The 18,933-nt window shown below is 35.3% G+C and overlaps 1 protein-coding gene across 6 annotated transcripts in view; it reads right to left on the reverse strand.

Moving 5' to 3' along the window:
• Window positions 1–9,056: 9,056 nt before the first annotated feature.
• Window positions 9,057–18,933, reverse strand: part of LOC127851026 (long-chain-fatty-acid--CoA ligase 1-like) — a 106,150-nt gene continuing 96,273 nt past the window's right edge. For all 6 annotated transcript variants that reach the window (XM_052384467.1, XM_052384466.1, XM_052384470.1 and 3 more), the window contains 5 exons: window positions 17,168–17,284; window positions 16,609–16,752; window positions 14,459–14,563; window positions 13,353–13,424; window positions 9,057–12,958 (listed from right to left, as the gene is read on the reverse strand). In XM_052384467.1, coding sequence (XP_052240427.1) covers window positions 12,821–12,958; window positions 13,353–13,424; window positions 14,459–14,563; window positions 16,609–16,752; window positions 17,168–17,284 — 576 coding nt within the window. In that variant the 3' untranslated portion in view covers window positions 9,057–12,820. The remainder of the gene's footprint in view (window positions 12,959–13,352; window positions 13,425–14,458; window positions 14,564–16,608; window positions 16,753–17,167; window positions 17,285–18,933) is intronic.

Genomic DNA, 18,933 nt, shown 5'->3' on the forward strand with positions numbered 1-18,933 from the left:
TATTACAATATGTTCAATATTTCAATACCTGGTATATAATGTATGTCAAATGTGTAAAGCGTCCACAATATAGAACTTTGTTCGCGAACTATTGTTACATGCGAGGACAGAGTGTATTCTGAAGCATGTAATGTCGTGTTTGCTTCATTCTTGACATTCATACCTAGAATGTGTATCAGACTATTGTATTGTTTAAAAAAAACTTTCAGGTAGTGTGTTTTTTTTTCGCGTGTAAAGTTAAGACGTCCTTGTATAAATTTATTATATTGGAACAAAACTAATTGTGCAGACATTAGCGCGTGCATGCTTCTGGCGACATCATTATGGGAAACATGATGACGAAAGAAATGCGGGAACATCACACGTGTGTGTAGTTTTTCAAGCATATGCTGTTGGTATGGGATTTCCAGATCAACTGCCGGTGCTTTAAGTAGAAACAAATACGAAACTGTGTATACACGATAAGTTATTAACACATTAGCAATCTATAGATTTGATTTTATGCGTATCGTTAAAGTATGAACTTGAGAACACGAGAAAAAAATATGCTTTACTTTTAAAGGGGCCGTCCAACAGATTTTGGCATGTATTGAAGCTTGTCATTAAATGCTTTAAATGCTTTATATTGATAAATTTAAATATTTGAACTGTAAATCTCCAATAAAAATACAAGAATACAATTTATAAAAAGGAAAAAAGTAACACTCAACAGGGTTCGAACATTTGACCCCTGGATTCCTGGAGGCCTGGAGTAAAAAGTGTTTTCAATTTCTTGAAAAATATGCTTGACTTAAAGGGATCTTTTCACGGTTTGGTAAATTGACAAAATTGAAGAAAGTTGTTTCAGATTCGCAAATTTTCGTTTTAGTTATGAAATTTGTGAGGAAACAGTATTACTGAACATTTGCAATAGTCCAATAAAGCCCTTATATGTATCTTTTGACGATTTGAAAACCTAAAAATTATAAAGCGTTGCAACGCGAAACGATTGAATAATTTGGAGAGTTCTGTTGTTGTCGTTTAAAGTTTCGAAACTACAAAGATTGCCTATATAACGTATAAAATACTTGCAAAGTGTATACCCGGCGGAATAGCCGAGAGGGCTTATGCGATTTTACTTCAGACTAACCCCAGGACTCCGGGGGTCACTGGTTCGAGCCCTAGTACCGGCTACTTTTTTTTTTCCTTTTTTTAATTTTATTCGTGATTTTTTACTGGAGCTTTTAAGATCCAATGTTCACATTTATCAATATAAAGCATTTAATGACAAACTTCAAAATATGCCAAAATCTGTGAAAAGGCCACTTAAACGATATTTTTAATTTCTTGTCAATAAAGCTGGTAAAAAATGTGTAACGTTCAAAATATTAGAGAAGTTTTAAGTGAGAACCAATGTATTTTACGTTGAATCTAGTGTCAATGTTCTACGATTATTTTGTATTTACGTTATAGCTTTGGAGAGCTGTTTACATGCATATAAGCGAAACACTTTATACTTTAAAACATGTACATTATGGGACTTGGGAAACTGTAAATTGTATAATTGATATCATATTACATGCCATATGAATGATTTGTAAATAATTAAAATCAACACTGATTAAGTAAAATCATCAATATGTTCATGTATGGTTCGCAGCTTTTGGTGAAATTTAATGCATATTACAATCGCGAAAAAAAACTAAAATATATTGCCAAAATCTACATTATTTCATATGGTTAAACCAGTCGTATAAAGCATACACATTTTTTTCTTTTTGTGGTTGTAAATTAGAGTTGTCAAAACTTTATACTACTATCTGTTATTACTGATAAAAAACGTTTGTAATGTATCAAATGAACCAGATATCAACAGGAATTATATAAGATCATCAGTTTGTATTTAGCAGGTAACGTCATCTTTCTTGAATGTAGTACTCAATAGAACAGCTTATATATGTTATTGACACACGTCATGGTTTGTATATATTTTCATATTAATAAATATGCACAAATAATGAAAATATATGTGATTTACGTATTACTCTTTTGTTGTCTAGTAAATAATGTACTTGTTGAAATCCACGTGTCAAGGTGTGTCATATGTTTCCCAAATGTCCTTTTAATTTTCTTGTTTCACTCTCATTTTTTTCTCATGCGGTTCTTTTTCTTCAGAAACCCGTTTGACCTATGTCAATTGATCATGTCAACCCGAAAAGAGCATAATTGTTTATTAAATATGTTTTTCAGAGCTACATCTGAATTGTGGTATATGTATTTCATGGCCATGACTTTTCATCGAAGTAAGTTAATGTAAACGATAGAACATGAATCAAATTAAGCAACTGGGGGCGTAACACCCTATCGCAGGATTATACTTTATTTTAGATTATACATTTTATGTCGTATTCAGTAACTTTGATACTAGAAACGTACATGTCGAAGAACCTCAAATGACATTTAACCGTGCAGTAACCAACGTTAGGGATGTTGAAATTATGTTTTGATTAGCAGAATAACTTAGTTCAACGAGAGCATGCAATGATTGGAGGCATTAAAGTGCTTGATTTAAACATGATATTCATACCAAGCATGCGATGTGTCACGTGACGTATAGGAACTACCAAAGTTATTTGACTTACACCATTTTTATAAGATATGTCCCGAAGTCCGATGTGTTTCACATAGGTTGGATTGTGCTGATAGAAGCCATAATAATTTTCATATACTATTTAAATATTTTCTTACTTGGTAATGTTTTTTTAAACCGTAAAAAAATGAAAATAGCTCAATAATTAACTTATTGAGCAGGCTAAACATTTTATTTTAAGACCATACATTTAGTGTAAATCAACATATTTGAGATAAAATATTGCAATATGTGTCACGCTATGGAGAAGTGTGCATTCATATATCGAATAATGCTAAAGCTTTACGGTAACAATTATAATTTGATATTTCACTTACAGTGATTAATACATTACAAAGATATAGAGCTTTGAATAACCGTGTTTTTGTTTGACTTTTAATCTCCGAGTCTAACCCCAAATATAGCGGTGTGGTTTCTTGTGTAATTCAACATACGTTCCATGTTATTTCGAAATAATGTTATACATGTTACAATTGTATGTGGACCCTATAAATACAAAACACATATGTGTCCTTCCTTTCACCTTTATATAAGACCTTGACGGAAGCCATGTGTTTCATGTTTCGTGTAATATATGTTAACATTGGTGACAATGGCATATCAAACCATTGAATAAATGGTCATGTTATTTAGCAGAAAAGCTTGTTAAAATAAACGATTGCAGTATTTTGACCTTATACATAAAAGTTTAACCTTGAACTTGTAGGACATCTCTTGCATGGATTCTTCTGTATACCGTCACATACAGGTAATCAGTTGTTTCATATAGTTTTAAACATAGCGTGACGTTTTTTACACACACTTCTGTCAAGCTAAATTGAAAGAAAACGATTATCAAGTTGCATTGTATGTTTACAAAAATCCATAAAATCGAAATTCATTGTTTTTGGAATTTAGAATCGACAATCTAAATAGCTGTAAAGTGTCGTCCCAGATTAGCCTGTGTAGTCCGCACAGGCTTATCAAGGACGACAATATCCGCTTTTATTGACTTTTTCGTTTAAAGATAGTCTCTTCTGCGGACTTTATTGGAACAAATGACCGTTGAAGCTGATCCCACTTTTTGCGAAAATCCTAGTAATGCAACGCTCATCATCAAGAGAATGTGTGTCCTTCATGCGAATAGGGTTCCGACCGAAAGCCAAGTAACTTCACCTTTCTAGAGCACGCATTTACTTATTGATTTAAATCGTCTATCGATTGGTCAAAAAGAAAACATACTCCAGTGAAAAAGATCAAACCTAAAGTTCAAACTTACAATAGATGAAGTTGAATCTTAAGCAAAGGTCAACTTTTAGCAAGTCTTGTATCAAGACTCAGCGCTTTAATATTTTTTAATAAAAGAAATGAATTTCCTTTCTGAAAGGTATATGTCTTGCAATATTTTTTACAAATGCTGGGTCAACTTTTAAGAAATAACACGATACACAACTCGCATGACCCAGTTGACAATGACCATGCAGTCTTTATGAATGAAATCTCCAGTTGTAAACAAAGGTTTCAAACGGCGCTGGACAGTTTGTCTTGATTCATAATGTAACGACAAGAACGGTAATAATGTTTTTTCATACGTGTTATTGAATTATGGTATCGAGGTACATGAACATTGTAGGGAAGATGCCCTTTACTCCGTGAAGATTTCAGTCTTAAAGACTGCATGATCATTGTCAACTGGGTCATGCGAGTTGTGTATCGCGTTATTTCTTAAAAGTTGACCCAGTACTTGTAAAAATATTGCAAGACATATACATTTCCAGAAAGGAAATTCATTGCTGCGTTGAATAAGACCGAGATCGTGAAAATCGCTGCACAATTGATGAAGATATGGCTGTTCAAAGCGATGCACCCCGTTTTGGGGTGATTTTGAGTTGCATACCTTGTTATATATATATTTGATAGTGATTTTTTTTTCAGAAAATTAAATTTTTCGTAATAATATGATCATTTGTCATTCAAAATGATGTTTTCACTAATTAATATCATAGCCACACGCTAACCACCTGTGACAAAGACTAACGCTAATAGCCCAATCTTCGAGCCTGTGAAATGTCAATGTAATGCATGTGTATAATTGAGTCCACCCCAACCCCCAAATACTATCAAACTTTGGAACACAAGTTTTGTTCATTCCTTTTAGCATATGTTTCTTATATAGGTGGTCGTAGTTTTATTCGACGTGGATCTTATTGTTTTGTGGTTCGGTGGTCGCAGTTAAATCAAGTTGGGTGTTTTATTGCATTATATATTCTTGGTCGCAATTTTGTGGTCGAACTGTATAGTATTAGTGTGGTACTCAGATAAATAAACACTTTGAACACCCTTTCCGCCCACCTCCCAAACAAAAAATAAAAAATAAAAAAATAAATTGCTACAAATGGTATTTTAATTAATCCTGGTATGAGAGAATGTATATTATATCATATCCAAAGTTTACCGAAATTGGTAAAATCGGGCCACAAAACCTATTAATGATCATAACAATGACTCAAACGTGATGATTGTTTTGTCAACCGCAGGAGTTCGGGAGACATAGAACACTTTTCATTGAAAAGTTGATACCGCTAGGCAGCTGAATAATCATGACAATCCAATTTATGACATTCAGTTGTCCAGTGTCACCTTACACATCATTCAGTTGTCCAGTGTCACCTTACACATCATCACCTTTGTCCACAACGTTTGTCTCATAGAGTTAAATGTTCGATGTCGACCTTCGCTTGCTCAGTACCGATCTCTGAATTTTAAGGATTGCACACTGATGCATGTGATGGGGAAGTCGCTCAGGAGTGCCGATTTGTTCCGGCAGTAACCACTTTCTCTGTGAAAATGTTCTGGCGAAGTTATGGAATCATTGGACGTGCCACAAAACAGATCCACCATCTAGCATGTGTCAAGATTTGATATGGCCTTTTTAGACTTCTTTGGAAGGAGGAATGAACTAACACATTACTTCATGACACGGACTCTAGATGACAATATACGCTTTTTGTTCATGATAATGACAGTTCTTAATTTCCGAAATACTGACTTGTCAGAACCAATTTCCGAACTACTGACTTATCAGAACTAGTTTCCGAGATACTGGCTTATCAGAACTAGTTTCCGAGATACTTGTCAGAACTTATTTCCGAAAAACTGACTTATCAGAACTAGTTTCCGAGACACTGACTTATCAGAACTAATTTCCGAAAAACTGACTTATCCGAACTAGTTTCCGAAATACTGACTTATCAGAACTAATTTCCGAAAAACTGACTTATCAGAACTAGTTTCCGAGATACTGACTTATCAGACTAGTTTCCGAAATACTTACTAATCAGAACTAGTTTCCGAGATACTGACTTGTCAGAACTAATTTCCGAAATACTGACTTATCAGAACTAGTTTCCGAAAAACTGACTTATCAGAACTTATTTCCGAAATACTGACTTTTTCCCGATGCCAAAAATCCTTGAAGTTTAATTACAGCGTGAGTAAGGATGAACAAAGATCAACTCATTGCACATTTCGTCTCCTAAAAGTTCGTTCAAAATGTGAATGTTATACACTTTGTGTTCCTTTGACTATTTGTTGACGTCAAAGCGAAAGTAGATGGTTTTATTGTCCTTTTTGCAGTAATGCAGGAGCAGGATTAGCAAATCTGTATCCTCGCCCACCAACGTTGACGCGCTCTGACGAGATTGTCCCGCTGTTGCTTTTAAATTATCAACGCCTGCATCCGCTGGTGACATAACATTATATCCCACTTAAGTCAGAGCCGAGCTTATCAGAGCGATCATGACTGGCTTGTTTTTGTCATAAGACATACCGGTATACATGTACTCATGTCTTATTTCTTCAAAGCCTGATATATTTACTCTCAAAAGTAGCATGGTGTATAAAGTGGACGATTACAATAATGACCTGGCTATAATAAAGATGATGATGGTAGTGATGGTGAAAATGGTGATGATAATGCTTATGCTGTTCCCTTGATGATGATAACAGATAGGAAGAGGCAAAGGAGGAGGATCAGTTTGGTGTCCAGCTGACATGACGCCGCCTGTCAATCAATTCCTTATCTAAGAATTGATCTACTAATCAGCGATCGATTAATGTGGCGCGCGAGGCAGCAACGAACTGTCCGCCATTTTCCTAGACAAGCTATGTCTAGAATCACTTTTATTTCAACGAGTTTCTTTTGTTTTCCTCTTTAAAAAAAGTAGAATTTAAAATGGTAAAACGGCGTCAATTGGGATTATGTAACTCGGACAATCGATATCCTGACAGATTAGTTGGTGGTATTGAATTGACATCGTTTCCAATGCCGAAAAGAGATCTTGAGAAGTGTAAGAGATGGATAAATGCAAGCGGTCGTTCCCACGAACAACTGAACGTCAACACTGTCAAAGACAATTGCAATATCTTATTATTTAATATACTAGCAGATTTACATAGTTTATGTTATCGATCTTATTATCACATAATAGTTCATGTTTTAAATAGTTTTGTCAGTTACTAGGTGATTAATAGAAGCAATGTTCCTCTGCATTACTTTAATAGAAGTAAAACCCAGCATGAAGTCTAATTCATGCTGTGTTTTATTACTCTGATAGTATTGCACTTAATTGTCATTATACATGTTATAAGAAGGTGACACTTGATATCTTATCTTAAAAACGGTATCTACATGTACACATGTGCAGACATGTGGTGTCATCAATGAACGCTTTTAATCCACACTTGGAGATCGAATGTCTAGTTCTTATATTTTTCAACGAGTTTCGTTTATTTTATTCGAAAAAAAAACGGAAATGAAATATGGCAAAACGGTGTGAATTGGGATTATGTAACTCCGACATTCGGTATCCAGAAAGATTTCCAATGTGGAAATGCGGTCTTGACAAGAGCGAGTGGAAGCTTCAATGTGTAGAATTACCGAGATCCCCCTTATAGAACATTAATTTATTTCAAAAACTGGAAATGTCATATAAGCAATAACTAAGCATTATTAAGCATGAATTATATCACGTGTGCATGTACAATAATAGAGAATATTGGTACCCACTTTGCGTAACTTAACGAAATCCCCGTTATAAATCGAGTTTTTGTGTGCGTCAGAAACAATTGAAAACCATTTTATGTTACTATTTTAATAAAACGTATCGATATATGCCATTGTATAAGAGTTATTATAACTGATATAACCAATGAATGCGTTAACGTGGGGGAAGTCGGTACCTGCGCTTGCGTCTGATACTGGTAGCTTTATTAAGTAGCCTGACTGAATTTTCCTTCATACAATGCTAATTTATATCAGACAATGACCAAACTGATTGTGCTGTTTTGCACTTTCAATTATAGTGATTGATATATGTCCAATATGCAATGTTTAATATTATTAATATCACTTTTATACGTAATAACATGTGGGATTTAGGTACCCACTCGGCGTCAGAAAGCGCGGGAAACTTCACCGAAATCCCAGTTATAAAGCGATATTTCGTGTCAAACACACGAGGGAAAATGTTTCGTTAATATTTTCATAAATAACATGGGTAAATACCGGAGTAGAAATGTTAATTTATTGCTAATACCACCATTACACGTAGTTATAGGTTCGATTTCGGTAAGCGCGCAAGCGTTTGAGAGCGTGTTCAATGTACCGAAAAAAGTTATAAATAGCTGATGTTCTCTATAAACGTATATTTTTGCATTTGCATAATAACTAAATGACACAAAACCCTTTTACACGTGTTATATGGTGTAAAAAAGTCCATAAAAATCGTCCAGAATATCGCGTAAATCCATATGCAATCTATAGGCAAAGAAGCCATTTAGCTTGTCTAGGTTTGCTATCCGCTAAGCCACGTGATTAAGTGGGCGGAGCGATCATCGTCCAGGCGTCATATCAACACAAAATAAGGTTAACACCAGTATGCAATCATAGCGAGTGTGATTTTCAACATAGTGTTTTGGTCTTGAAGTGACACCATTTTGCGGTTCAACAAGGCCCTTTCTGTTAACTGAAAGTCCTTTCCTAGAAAGGGGACCTTCCTGAGATTCATTCATATCTTATATATTGTAAATACATAAATGTTATGGTTGTGTACTATGGTCCCAAGGTACACATATATGAAGCGCTCAGGTTTAAAATTGGATTCCGAAAAAACATTTAATGCGGTTGATAAGCGATTAGAACGGAAAAAACGAAATTGTTTGTCAACCTTTATTTTCGGTGGTAGCTGGTGGAAATCTTTTTTACCAAACGGCAATGACTTGTTCAAAAATAACTATAATGTGCACTTTACATTATGCGCACTTGGGGATAACTTTTTTTCTAAAAGTTTGACTAAAATCCTCAGCCAAAATGGAGTTGCGCACAACAGAATGACGACTACAAATTTATGAATCCATGTCTTTTGGAAACTGATAATAAAATGCCGCATCATAATTAAAAATGTATTGTTTATTTGAAAGTCAAGCAAATTTCATCAACACCCAAGGAACACATGACTAAATTAAGCACTAAGAGCCCAGGAACATAAGATAACATGAAGCGATGAAAGCCAGGTCGCACATGACTATATGAAGCCCCGAAAACACGGGTACACGAGATAACATAAAGAACCGAGATTAACTCTAGCGAGTAGCAACACAACACTGAATGCAAAGCCTGTTGTAAAATGTTAAATTGACAGCAAACAAAAACATGATACTGGGATACTCAAGTGTGATGCTTGTTTCTGGCGTTTTACAAAAAGCTACTATTCTTAGTTTCTAGTACAGCGATTGCATACTACATGAGTAAGTTTTAAATTTGAAATTTGGAGATCATTGCTGTTTCCTGGCCACAGTTACTAACAATAACATCAGCTGGGCAAGCAACTATACAGCACAAAACGATGGTGATAAATTATTTATTCCCGGTATCAAAAATTTATTTCCACAGTGGTATTTGCATATATGCTATATTACAAACAAATAATCAATTAAGTTCAATTTGGAACCATAAATGTCGTCATTTCCTAAAAGAGGAATAATATGCTAAGAAAAACAAATGATTCAGTAAATTAAGCTATTATGAGTTGTCTAAAAAATGTGTTTTTTCAAACATCTAGAATCAACAGAAATGGTGTTTTCTAACAACCTGTAAATTCTTATAAAGACGTATGAGAAAATAATGAAATAATGTTTTCTTCACTCTTTTTTGTTAAATTTGTTGAATTATTCATTGTTAAGATAACACAAACGATTGTGTTCATAACAATTTTTCATATGCTGGACATTAAAACATGAATACAATAATCACCCTGTGTATCAAATATGTGTATTATTCAGTTGGTGATTAAAAAAAATACACTGATAATTTACAGACAAACAATTGTACATGTCTATAGAATACACCAATTTAATCTCAAGTCAGATATGATACATTAGTAATCCATATTATGATATCACCCTACATCGTTTTCATGTACAATATATATTGAAAAATACAATTAAAAGTATGTGTATATTATATAAAGAAACAAAACTAATTCCTTCGTTAACAAAACTGATACATCAATAAATATGTGTAGTAAACAGTGTACACTTAGTGACAGATACAATATAAAAAAGGATGCATCGAAAAAACAACACATGATAGAATACGTGTTTTTTTGTTTTCCATTTGATAATTGTATCAGAAATGTGTGCTGCTATTTACATATACTATATACAAATAAGCAAGATGAAATATTTATTAGATGTCACCAAATTCTGTGCATACAAATTAAGACAAGCCTTCTATTCATACCGGGAGTCTTAAATCTGCAGCTAACACTCATATGTGGTTTAACAAGTAACTTAGATTTAGGGAAAATAAGTATGTATCCCATAGTCATACAAGAATTAGTAGAGGATAACAGTTTAATAGATTTGAGTGAGATATACTCAGAAAGTTCTTGACAAATTGAATGATGAATGCAAGTAACTGCCTTGACAAGCTGTTAAATGGCAAAATGTGACTTTGACCTCTTAGTGGGACCTTGACCTTTGAGATAGCGTTACAAATGTTACACATGGTGAACATTTGTGGTAAGTTATTTAACCATTTACCACTTATTCACACATTTGTAGTCCCTAAGAACGTTATATTTAGTTAAAACCTTTCATATTTGAATCAAGTTTTTTAGGCTTAATTTCCATACCTTAGATACTGATGAGCAGCAAACAGCATAAAACCTAAACAGACAGCGAGTTACTCGAAGGCTGTTCTGGTTTTATGCTGTTCGCACATAGGCATTTTCACTTTGCTTCTACGCGAGAAAGGGTTCAAATGGCACCATGAATGATAAAATAACACATAAGTGAGATATCCACAATCTAAAAGTCTATGAATGGTATAAAGTAGCTATGTAATTGTGATAATTTCCTAGCTGTAATATGGATGGTCCCTATATATTGTCTATGACACACAACTCAGATTAGTGAGCTCACTACAAAATCAAAAACATATTACTAGATACATTTCTTACAACGTCCTTTTATTCAATGCAATTGTCAAATGCCACTTTGAAATACATGGTATACAAATTAATCAAAAATTGTTGCCAGTATTCTCATAAAGAAAGTGAACATTCAAACTGATGGTCTTTAATACAATTTTCTATGGAGTACAGTGTAACATGCATTGCGACATACTTTGTAATATATTCTGATATATATTTACATCCAGACCTCAAACTTTGCAGTACCCTAGTTTCCGCATATAATTAATAGCAGCATGTTGACGCCTTTGTGCACCGTAGCATATTCACTTTCAAATGAGCACAGCTCAGAACCATTTTGAGTTAGCCTTATACTTAACCCTTTACCACATAGATATGTATTTTGACGCATGTGTAGTCCCTAAGAAAGTTACATTTAACAAGCAAATTCGTTGAATTGATATCCCCCGCCATTATACTTCTGGACACACATAATAAGCATTTTTTCAAAATATAAAGGGCCATAACTCCGTTATTATTCGATGGTGTACAATGCCATTTGGCGTGCATCATCCTCTCATCCATATATATACTCATACTCATACCAACTTTCAAGGAAATCTGCCAAAGCACTTCCAAGATATGGCTCCAGACACAAAAGTGCCAGACGGACGGAGGGCAGGACGGACAACGCCAAAACAATATACCTCCGCCTATGGCGGGGAATAACTAAATACCTTTCTTACTAAAATCAAGTTTATAAGGCTTCATTTTTAACCCTTAGATACTGAACCTGAACAGGCTGCAAGTTACTCCCAGGCTGTTCTGGTTTTATGCTGTTTGCACATAGCCATTTTCACTTTGCTTTTGAATGGGAAAGGGTTCACTAAAACTTTAAACAATCCTTATATTTATCTTCATTATTCCATGACATTGTGCTCATGTTGTTTAATATAAAAAAGGCATATTGCAAACTTTGAATTAATTGAAATGATTTAAGATATTATAAACTTATACTTGTCATATGACCGCAAAACAAAACACTTGCCACAAATTTGTCTTCTTCATTGATACGTCATGGATGACTAATCAACTAAGTCTATTGGATAAGAAAATACAAATATATGCATTGAGCAATCATAGCATAGCCATAGTAAATCTAAAGAACCAACAATTTGTCTTACTTATAAAACCAGATCTTTTTCTTCTTCACATACATTATATTTTAGTTCCATTAGTATGGAATAACTGCATATTGACCTAATAATTATTTCTATCCCTTTAAAATAATACCAACTACACACATCCATTAATGCCTTCAATCAAGATTAAAAGGCTCAATTTAAATGTATTATTTACTTGCATTTCAGTAAAATAACTTTGTTGGGCACATATATAAATGAATAAACACCAAATTAATGGACACTTTCAATTTGAGAAAATGCAAAGCCCAAGAGATGTTTAGCAGGGAATAACAGATAGAACAAAATAGCACTTTTTCTCAGTTAACAATTCAGAAAACAACACAATAACTATCAGAACATAACATTCCCACTTAACATAACATTTTAACAATAAAACCAATTAAAGAAACTTATATCCTCTGGATGACAATCATCTAACATTCGCTGACATGCGAACCCCTTGTACACCCATACACACGCATGTTGTAAACAGACACGATAGACACATGGACAATGCACACAAATGACACACGCACATTTGAAAGAGGACAGTTCTATGGCAGATTCTTGTACATCTCCTCAATCTGTGGCTTGAACAGGACCTTTAACTCGTTGCGTTTTGCCTTGAACGTTGGTGTCAGTAAACCGTTCTCTACGGAAAACAACTCCGGGTGTAAGTAGATGTCCTTCGCCTGTGACGAGAAATACGCTGATGTTTGAAAGTTAATAAGCGAAGTAAGCAGAATGAGCCCCAAACTCATGAGTTATTTTAACTGTAGCATATTTAGTGTACTTTTTATATAAAAAAAATACATTACTAAATTACTTATGTAAATTTATTTTTATTTTTAAAAATGAAAATTTACATCTTACATCTTTGAATCTCCACAAAAAAATATAAATTAAATAAACTTTTCACACAAATCACTAATTGGTGTTGTTTTTTCCCCCCAGATTTATTTAAAATTGCAGCGCTTGTGCAAAGTTCTATTCCTGAAGCAACCAAAGTACAGATGTTCTTGGTTTACAATGGCTCAAAGAGGGGTTAAAAAAACACCAAGCTTTTTGTGAGCCAATTTCACTGACCTGTTCAAATGAGGACAGTCCCCCCTTCTTTCCAACCGCTGTGATGTCATCCAGAATAACTTTCTTCAACTCCTGCAAGGAAAGCAATCATATACACAGACTTACAAATTATGCAATTATATGCAATATCTAAGTTCAGACACAGAATTGGGGAACAAATTTACTTGTTGGTGAAAACATTGTCTCAATCATGTACACTTCATGGTGGTAACATATTTTAATCTTTAATTTATCACTTGAGAAATGCAGAATTAGTTTACTCCACAAACTTTTAACATTTTATTCTTCTATCATAAAAATGGCTTAGTTCAAGGGCACATAACTCACAAACAAGTGAATCACCAGGTATAACAAAAGGTAACTTGAACTTCTACACTTTATGATGATGACATGTTTCGAGTTTCCATCCAATCACTTGAGAAATGTAGAAACAGTTTGTTTCACAAACTTAGAATGCTGTATTCTTCAGCAATATAAAATGGTTAAAATGTTAAAAAATGTTAAAGGGCACATAACACAGGACAAGTGTTGATGTCAGGGCATGACAAATTTGTCTTGCACATCTAAACTTCATGGTGCTGCCATCTGTTAAGTTTCAATAGGTTGCAAAATTTAGAGATAGTTTGCTCCATAAACTTTTAAGGACACATTACATGGGACATTGTGGATGACTGGGGTTGAAAAAATTGCTGTGCACATCTACACTGTAAAGTAATGACATCTGCCGAGTTTAAATTACATAGCCTGAACTTTTAGACACATTACATGGGAACTTGTGGATGACTGGGGTTTAAAAGGACGGCAGGCATATTTAGATGCAATAAACATTTGTAATATGGACAGATGCGTTATGGTAACTCTTGCCCAATCTGAAGCAAAGTTAAAATGGCTATAGGCCACCAGCAAAAAAAACAGAACAGCCTGTGAGTTACTCACAGGTTTTACGCAGTTGTCTGCTCATTGGTACCTTAAGGTTGACATGAATCTAATATGATTAGTCTTTAATAATTTGATTTTCTAAGGGTCTAAAAATGGGTTCAAATGCCCATCCGAGTGGTCAAGGGTTTAAACCCAACAGCAACCAGCAGAAACGAGCCCCAACTTACAGCGTTCCTACAAAGTTCCTCCATGGTACCAGTGAGGTTCATTTTTTCCTTGGCAAACTTCAGGACGGTGTCCGGATCAGGCACAATCACTGCCACCACGCTCGCCTGAAACACAAGTGTATGTGCATTTAAATTGGTAATGTTATGGGAAAACAGGGCTTAATTCATTTGCGTAATGTGTCATCACATATACAGTCGAAACTGACCTAACGGCCACCTGAATTTACCGGTCACCTGCAGACAACGGTCAGTCTGGAATCCCCCCGACGAAAAACACTATATTACACTTGAATTTAACGGCCACCTGACCATAACGGCCAACGGCCACTATATTCCACTCCGAAATTCATGTTTGACCTGAAATCAACGGTCACGCGTCAGTCGTCTCCAGTCGCGAAAATTAAAAACACAGCACATTATTTGTCCGTCTATTTTGCGTTTAAAGCGTCTGAAAGCGGTAATTGTCTATGATATTATAAAAGCGGCCCACTGCGAGTAAACAAATTATAAGGTATTGAGAAGGTATCTTTTCCCGGAATAATTGTGGGGGTATCTTCAAAAGAAAATATGTCAGAGTTTATGACTTGTTGAAAGTAATTATCGCTAAATTAAATGACGGCTATTTCTTTCAATTAGAACGGTACAATTACACCGTACTATCGGTTTATGACACCGAATCTGCTTTTTAGACTTTTACGGACGTGACGTCAATGGAACGTGGCAAGCTTTATTTACTAAATGAATGAGATGCATGAGTAAACAATTATACCAGCGTTGATAAAGTCATTGTTTAATTTAACAATATGAAATTAAATCAATCTAAAAGATATTATTCTCTATTATTCAATGTACACGCGTAAGTTAATGCTGTTATTATGCTTTGTTAATGCAATGAGCATTTGTTTTACACTGTATGCAAACGACTGGGTGGGGTAACGACGTAGTAATACTACCAACTGACCAACCTTCTTAAAATTGTGATCCGAATTCAACAGTCACCTGTGGACAACGGTCACTTTGATCATTTCCCTTGAAAGACCGCCGAATTCAGGTTTGACTGTATTAACCAATGCAGTACACCACGTTCACAGGCTTCTCTGGGACAATACTTTGTGCACATGCATTAAACCCAATTTTTGCAGAACGAGGCACGTAAAGAAGAAGAATTAGCATTCCAACCTGACTGTGAAATTAATTTTTTTTTGAACAACCTCAAAATAAAACTAAGAGTTTGTTGAATTGTGATTAATACCATTCCTCTTGATACTGTGTACTAATTGAGTAGCAAGTTGTAAAATCATGTTATAGAATTTGTAATTGAAAAAAGGGACATTACTTTTTAATGATTATGAGGACAATGCTTGCAAGATCGAATGTTGTACATTGACAAAAGTAGGAATTCTTCTTATACAAGTTTGTATCTACTGAAAGACAAGTAACAGACGAACACGGTAATTCCAGTCGACTGCCTTGAACTTTGTATTTAATTATATACAGTACAGTAGCCTTTCAGAGAATGAATCGAGGATTGAGCATAATACAAATCAGCTGCCTTCTTGGAATACCAGGCTTAATGCATGTGCATAAAATGTCATCCACCATAATCTAGGATGAAACTTTCCGCTTTTATGGATTTTTTCTTGCAAAAGAAGTAAGGTGTAAAGGAAAAACCAGTGTAGGCGGAAAAGGTCAACCCTCATAAGCCTGTGCAGACTGCACATGCTAATCTGGCACAACACATAAGGCACCAGCAATAAGCCCATTTTCCCAGAGCCAGTCTCCTATAAACAAATTAACATTTTAACCCGACTTTCAAATCAACAAAAAACAAGAGCTGTGTTCATGAAACACAATGCGTTCTACTGCGCCTCTTTGAAGCCGCACGGCAGCTATTTAAGAAAAAAATGACCTTTGACCTTGAAGGATGACCTTGACCTTTCACCACTCAAAATGTGCAGCTCCATGAGATACACATGCATGCCAAATATCAAGTTGCTGTCTTCAATATTGCAAAAATTATGACCAAGGTTAAAGTTTTGGGACAGACTGACAGACAAAAACATACAATATACACCTGATCATTCGATCCGAGGGCATAAAAATCAAACAGAGTTTCTCAAATGTTAATGCTATCCTCATCCAGTCCTCACCTTCAAGCTGTCTCCATGTAAGAAGACCTGAGCCACATGCGTGGACCTCACATACACGTTCTCCACCTTCTCAGGGGCGATGTACTCGCCCTGGGCCAGCTTGAAAATGTTCTTCTTCCTGTCTATGATCTTCAGACAGCCGTTCTGAAACAACACACAGCATCTTATGGTTCTAAAATATACAACTTTAAGAAATTTGGTAGAAGTGAACACAATTTTAAATTTGGGCGATCAATGTTTGACTTAGTTTGCTACTTTATTTTTTTGGCAATCTGATTTAAAATTATTTTCATTTGAATTTTCAGCATTATCATCCAGATTTGCACTTTGACACATTTGTAATCCTTCAACGCTTATTAGCGACAGCACTTTCCACTTTTATGTTATTTTTCATTTAAATTAAAGTTCTTCTTGGCAAAAATCTATTTTAAGCGGAAAGCGTCATCCCTGATTAGCCTGTGTGGACTGGGACAATACTTTACACACATGCGTTAAGACCAGTTTTCCCAGAACGAGCCTCAGTATAAAAGGAAGGTAAGTATGATAAGCTGTTCCTTACTGGTAGCCACTGTCCCACATCACCTGTATGCAGCCAACCATCTTCATCAATAGCCTCCTTTGTCTTCTCTGGGTCCTTAAGGTAGCCCTTGAATACATTATACCCCTTGATGCACACCTGAAATAGAAATTTAAAAAAACCTGCAACTTAAGTGAAATAGCGCAGCCCTTGCATATGTAAAGACCCTGATGAATAACCACAGTTTTGATGAAATAGTGCAGCCCTTGAATATAATAAAGCATTCAATGCATGCCTGTAATTGAGATGTAATAGTGCAGCCCTTGAATATGATTAAGCATTCAATGCAGACCTGTAATTGAGATGAAATAGTGCAGCCCTTGAATATGATAAAGCATTCAATGCACGCCTGTAATTGAGATGTAATAGTGCATCACTTGAATATGATAAAGCATTCAATGCACGCCTGTAATTGAGATGTAATAGTGCAGCCCTTGAATATGATTAAGCATTCAATGCAGACCTGTAATTGAGATGTCAAAGTGCAGCCCTTGAATAGGATAAAGCATTTAATGCACACCTGTAATTGAGATGTAATAGTGCAGCCCCTGAGTATGATAAAGCATTCAATGCACACCTGTAATTGAGATGTTATAGTGCAGCCCCTGAGTATGATAAAGCATTCAATGAAGACCTGTAATTGAGATGTAATAGTGCAGCCCCTAAGTATGATAAAGCATCCAATGCACACCTGTAATTGAGATGTAATAGTGCAGCCCCTGAGTATGATAACGCATTCAATGCAGACCTGTAATTGAGATGTAAAAGTGCAGCCCTTGAATAGGATAAAGCATTCAATGCAGACCTGATATTGAGATGTAATAGTGCAGCCCTTGAGTATGATAAAGCATTCAATGCACACCTGTAATTGAGATGTAATAGTGCAGCCCCTGAATATGATAAAGCATTTAATGCACACCTGTAAATGAGATGTAATAGTGAAGCCCCTGAATATGATAAAGCATTCAATGCAGACCTGTAATTGAGATGTAATAGTGCAGCCCTTGAATAGGATAAAGCATTCAATGCACACCTGTAATTGAGATGTTATAGTGCAGCCCTTGAATAGGATAAAGCATTTAATGCACATTTGTAATTGGGATACAAAAGTGAAGCCCTTGAATAAGATAAAGCATTTAATGCACACCTGTAATTGGGATACAATAGGTCATCGAATAGGACAAAGACCTAGAATAAACAGATTGGAAACTTCACCCTTATTGGGCTATCTCACGGCCGGGTCACGTGGTCAAGTAACCGATAAGACCACTAAGGATCAGCAGACGATTTATTCCATGAATCAATTGGAGGAGTCCGGAGATAGCGATGTATCACGATTGCGATAAGATAGCAACGCTTCAATAGCAACGGCTACGATTATCGAGCAAAGTAATGCGAAAATGTTACGGCGCTGTAGAAAGATGGCTGTAACTTGGTCAATAATGATCCGATTTTTTATAAAACAAGGGCTGTATGTAAAACATGCATGCCCCCCATATGGGCTGTCAGTTGTAGTGGAATCCATTGTGTGAATACGTTTTTTGTCACTGTTAACTTGAACTTTGACCTAGTGACTTGAAAATCAATAGGGGTCATCTGCCAGTCATGATCAATGTACCTATGAAGTTTCATGATAGGCCTAATTATTCTTGAGTTATCATCCGGAAACCATTTTACTGTTTGAGTCACTGTGACCTTGACCTTTGACCTAGTGACCTGAAAACTGATACGGGTCATCTGCCAGTCAT

This window comes from Dreissena polymorpha, chromosome 11, assembly GCF_020536995.1.
Source record: "Dreissena polymorpha isolate Duluth1 chromosome 11, UMN_Dpol_1.0, whole genome shotgun sequence".
Taxonomy (NCBI): domain Eukaryota; kingdom Metazoa; phylum Mollusca; class Bivalvia; order Myida; family Dreissenidae; genus Dreissena; species Dreissena polymorpha.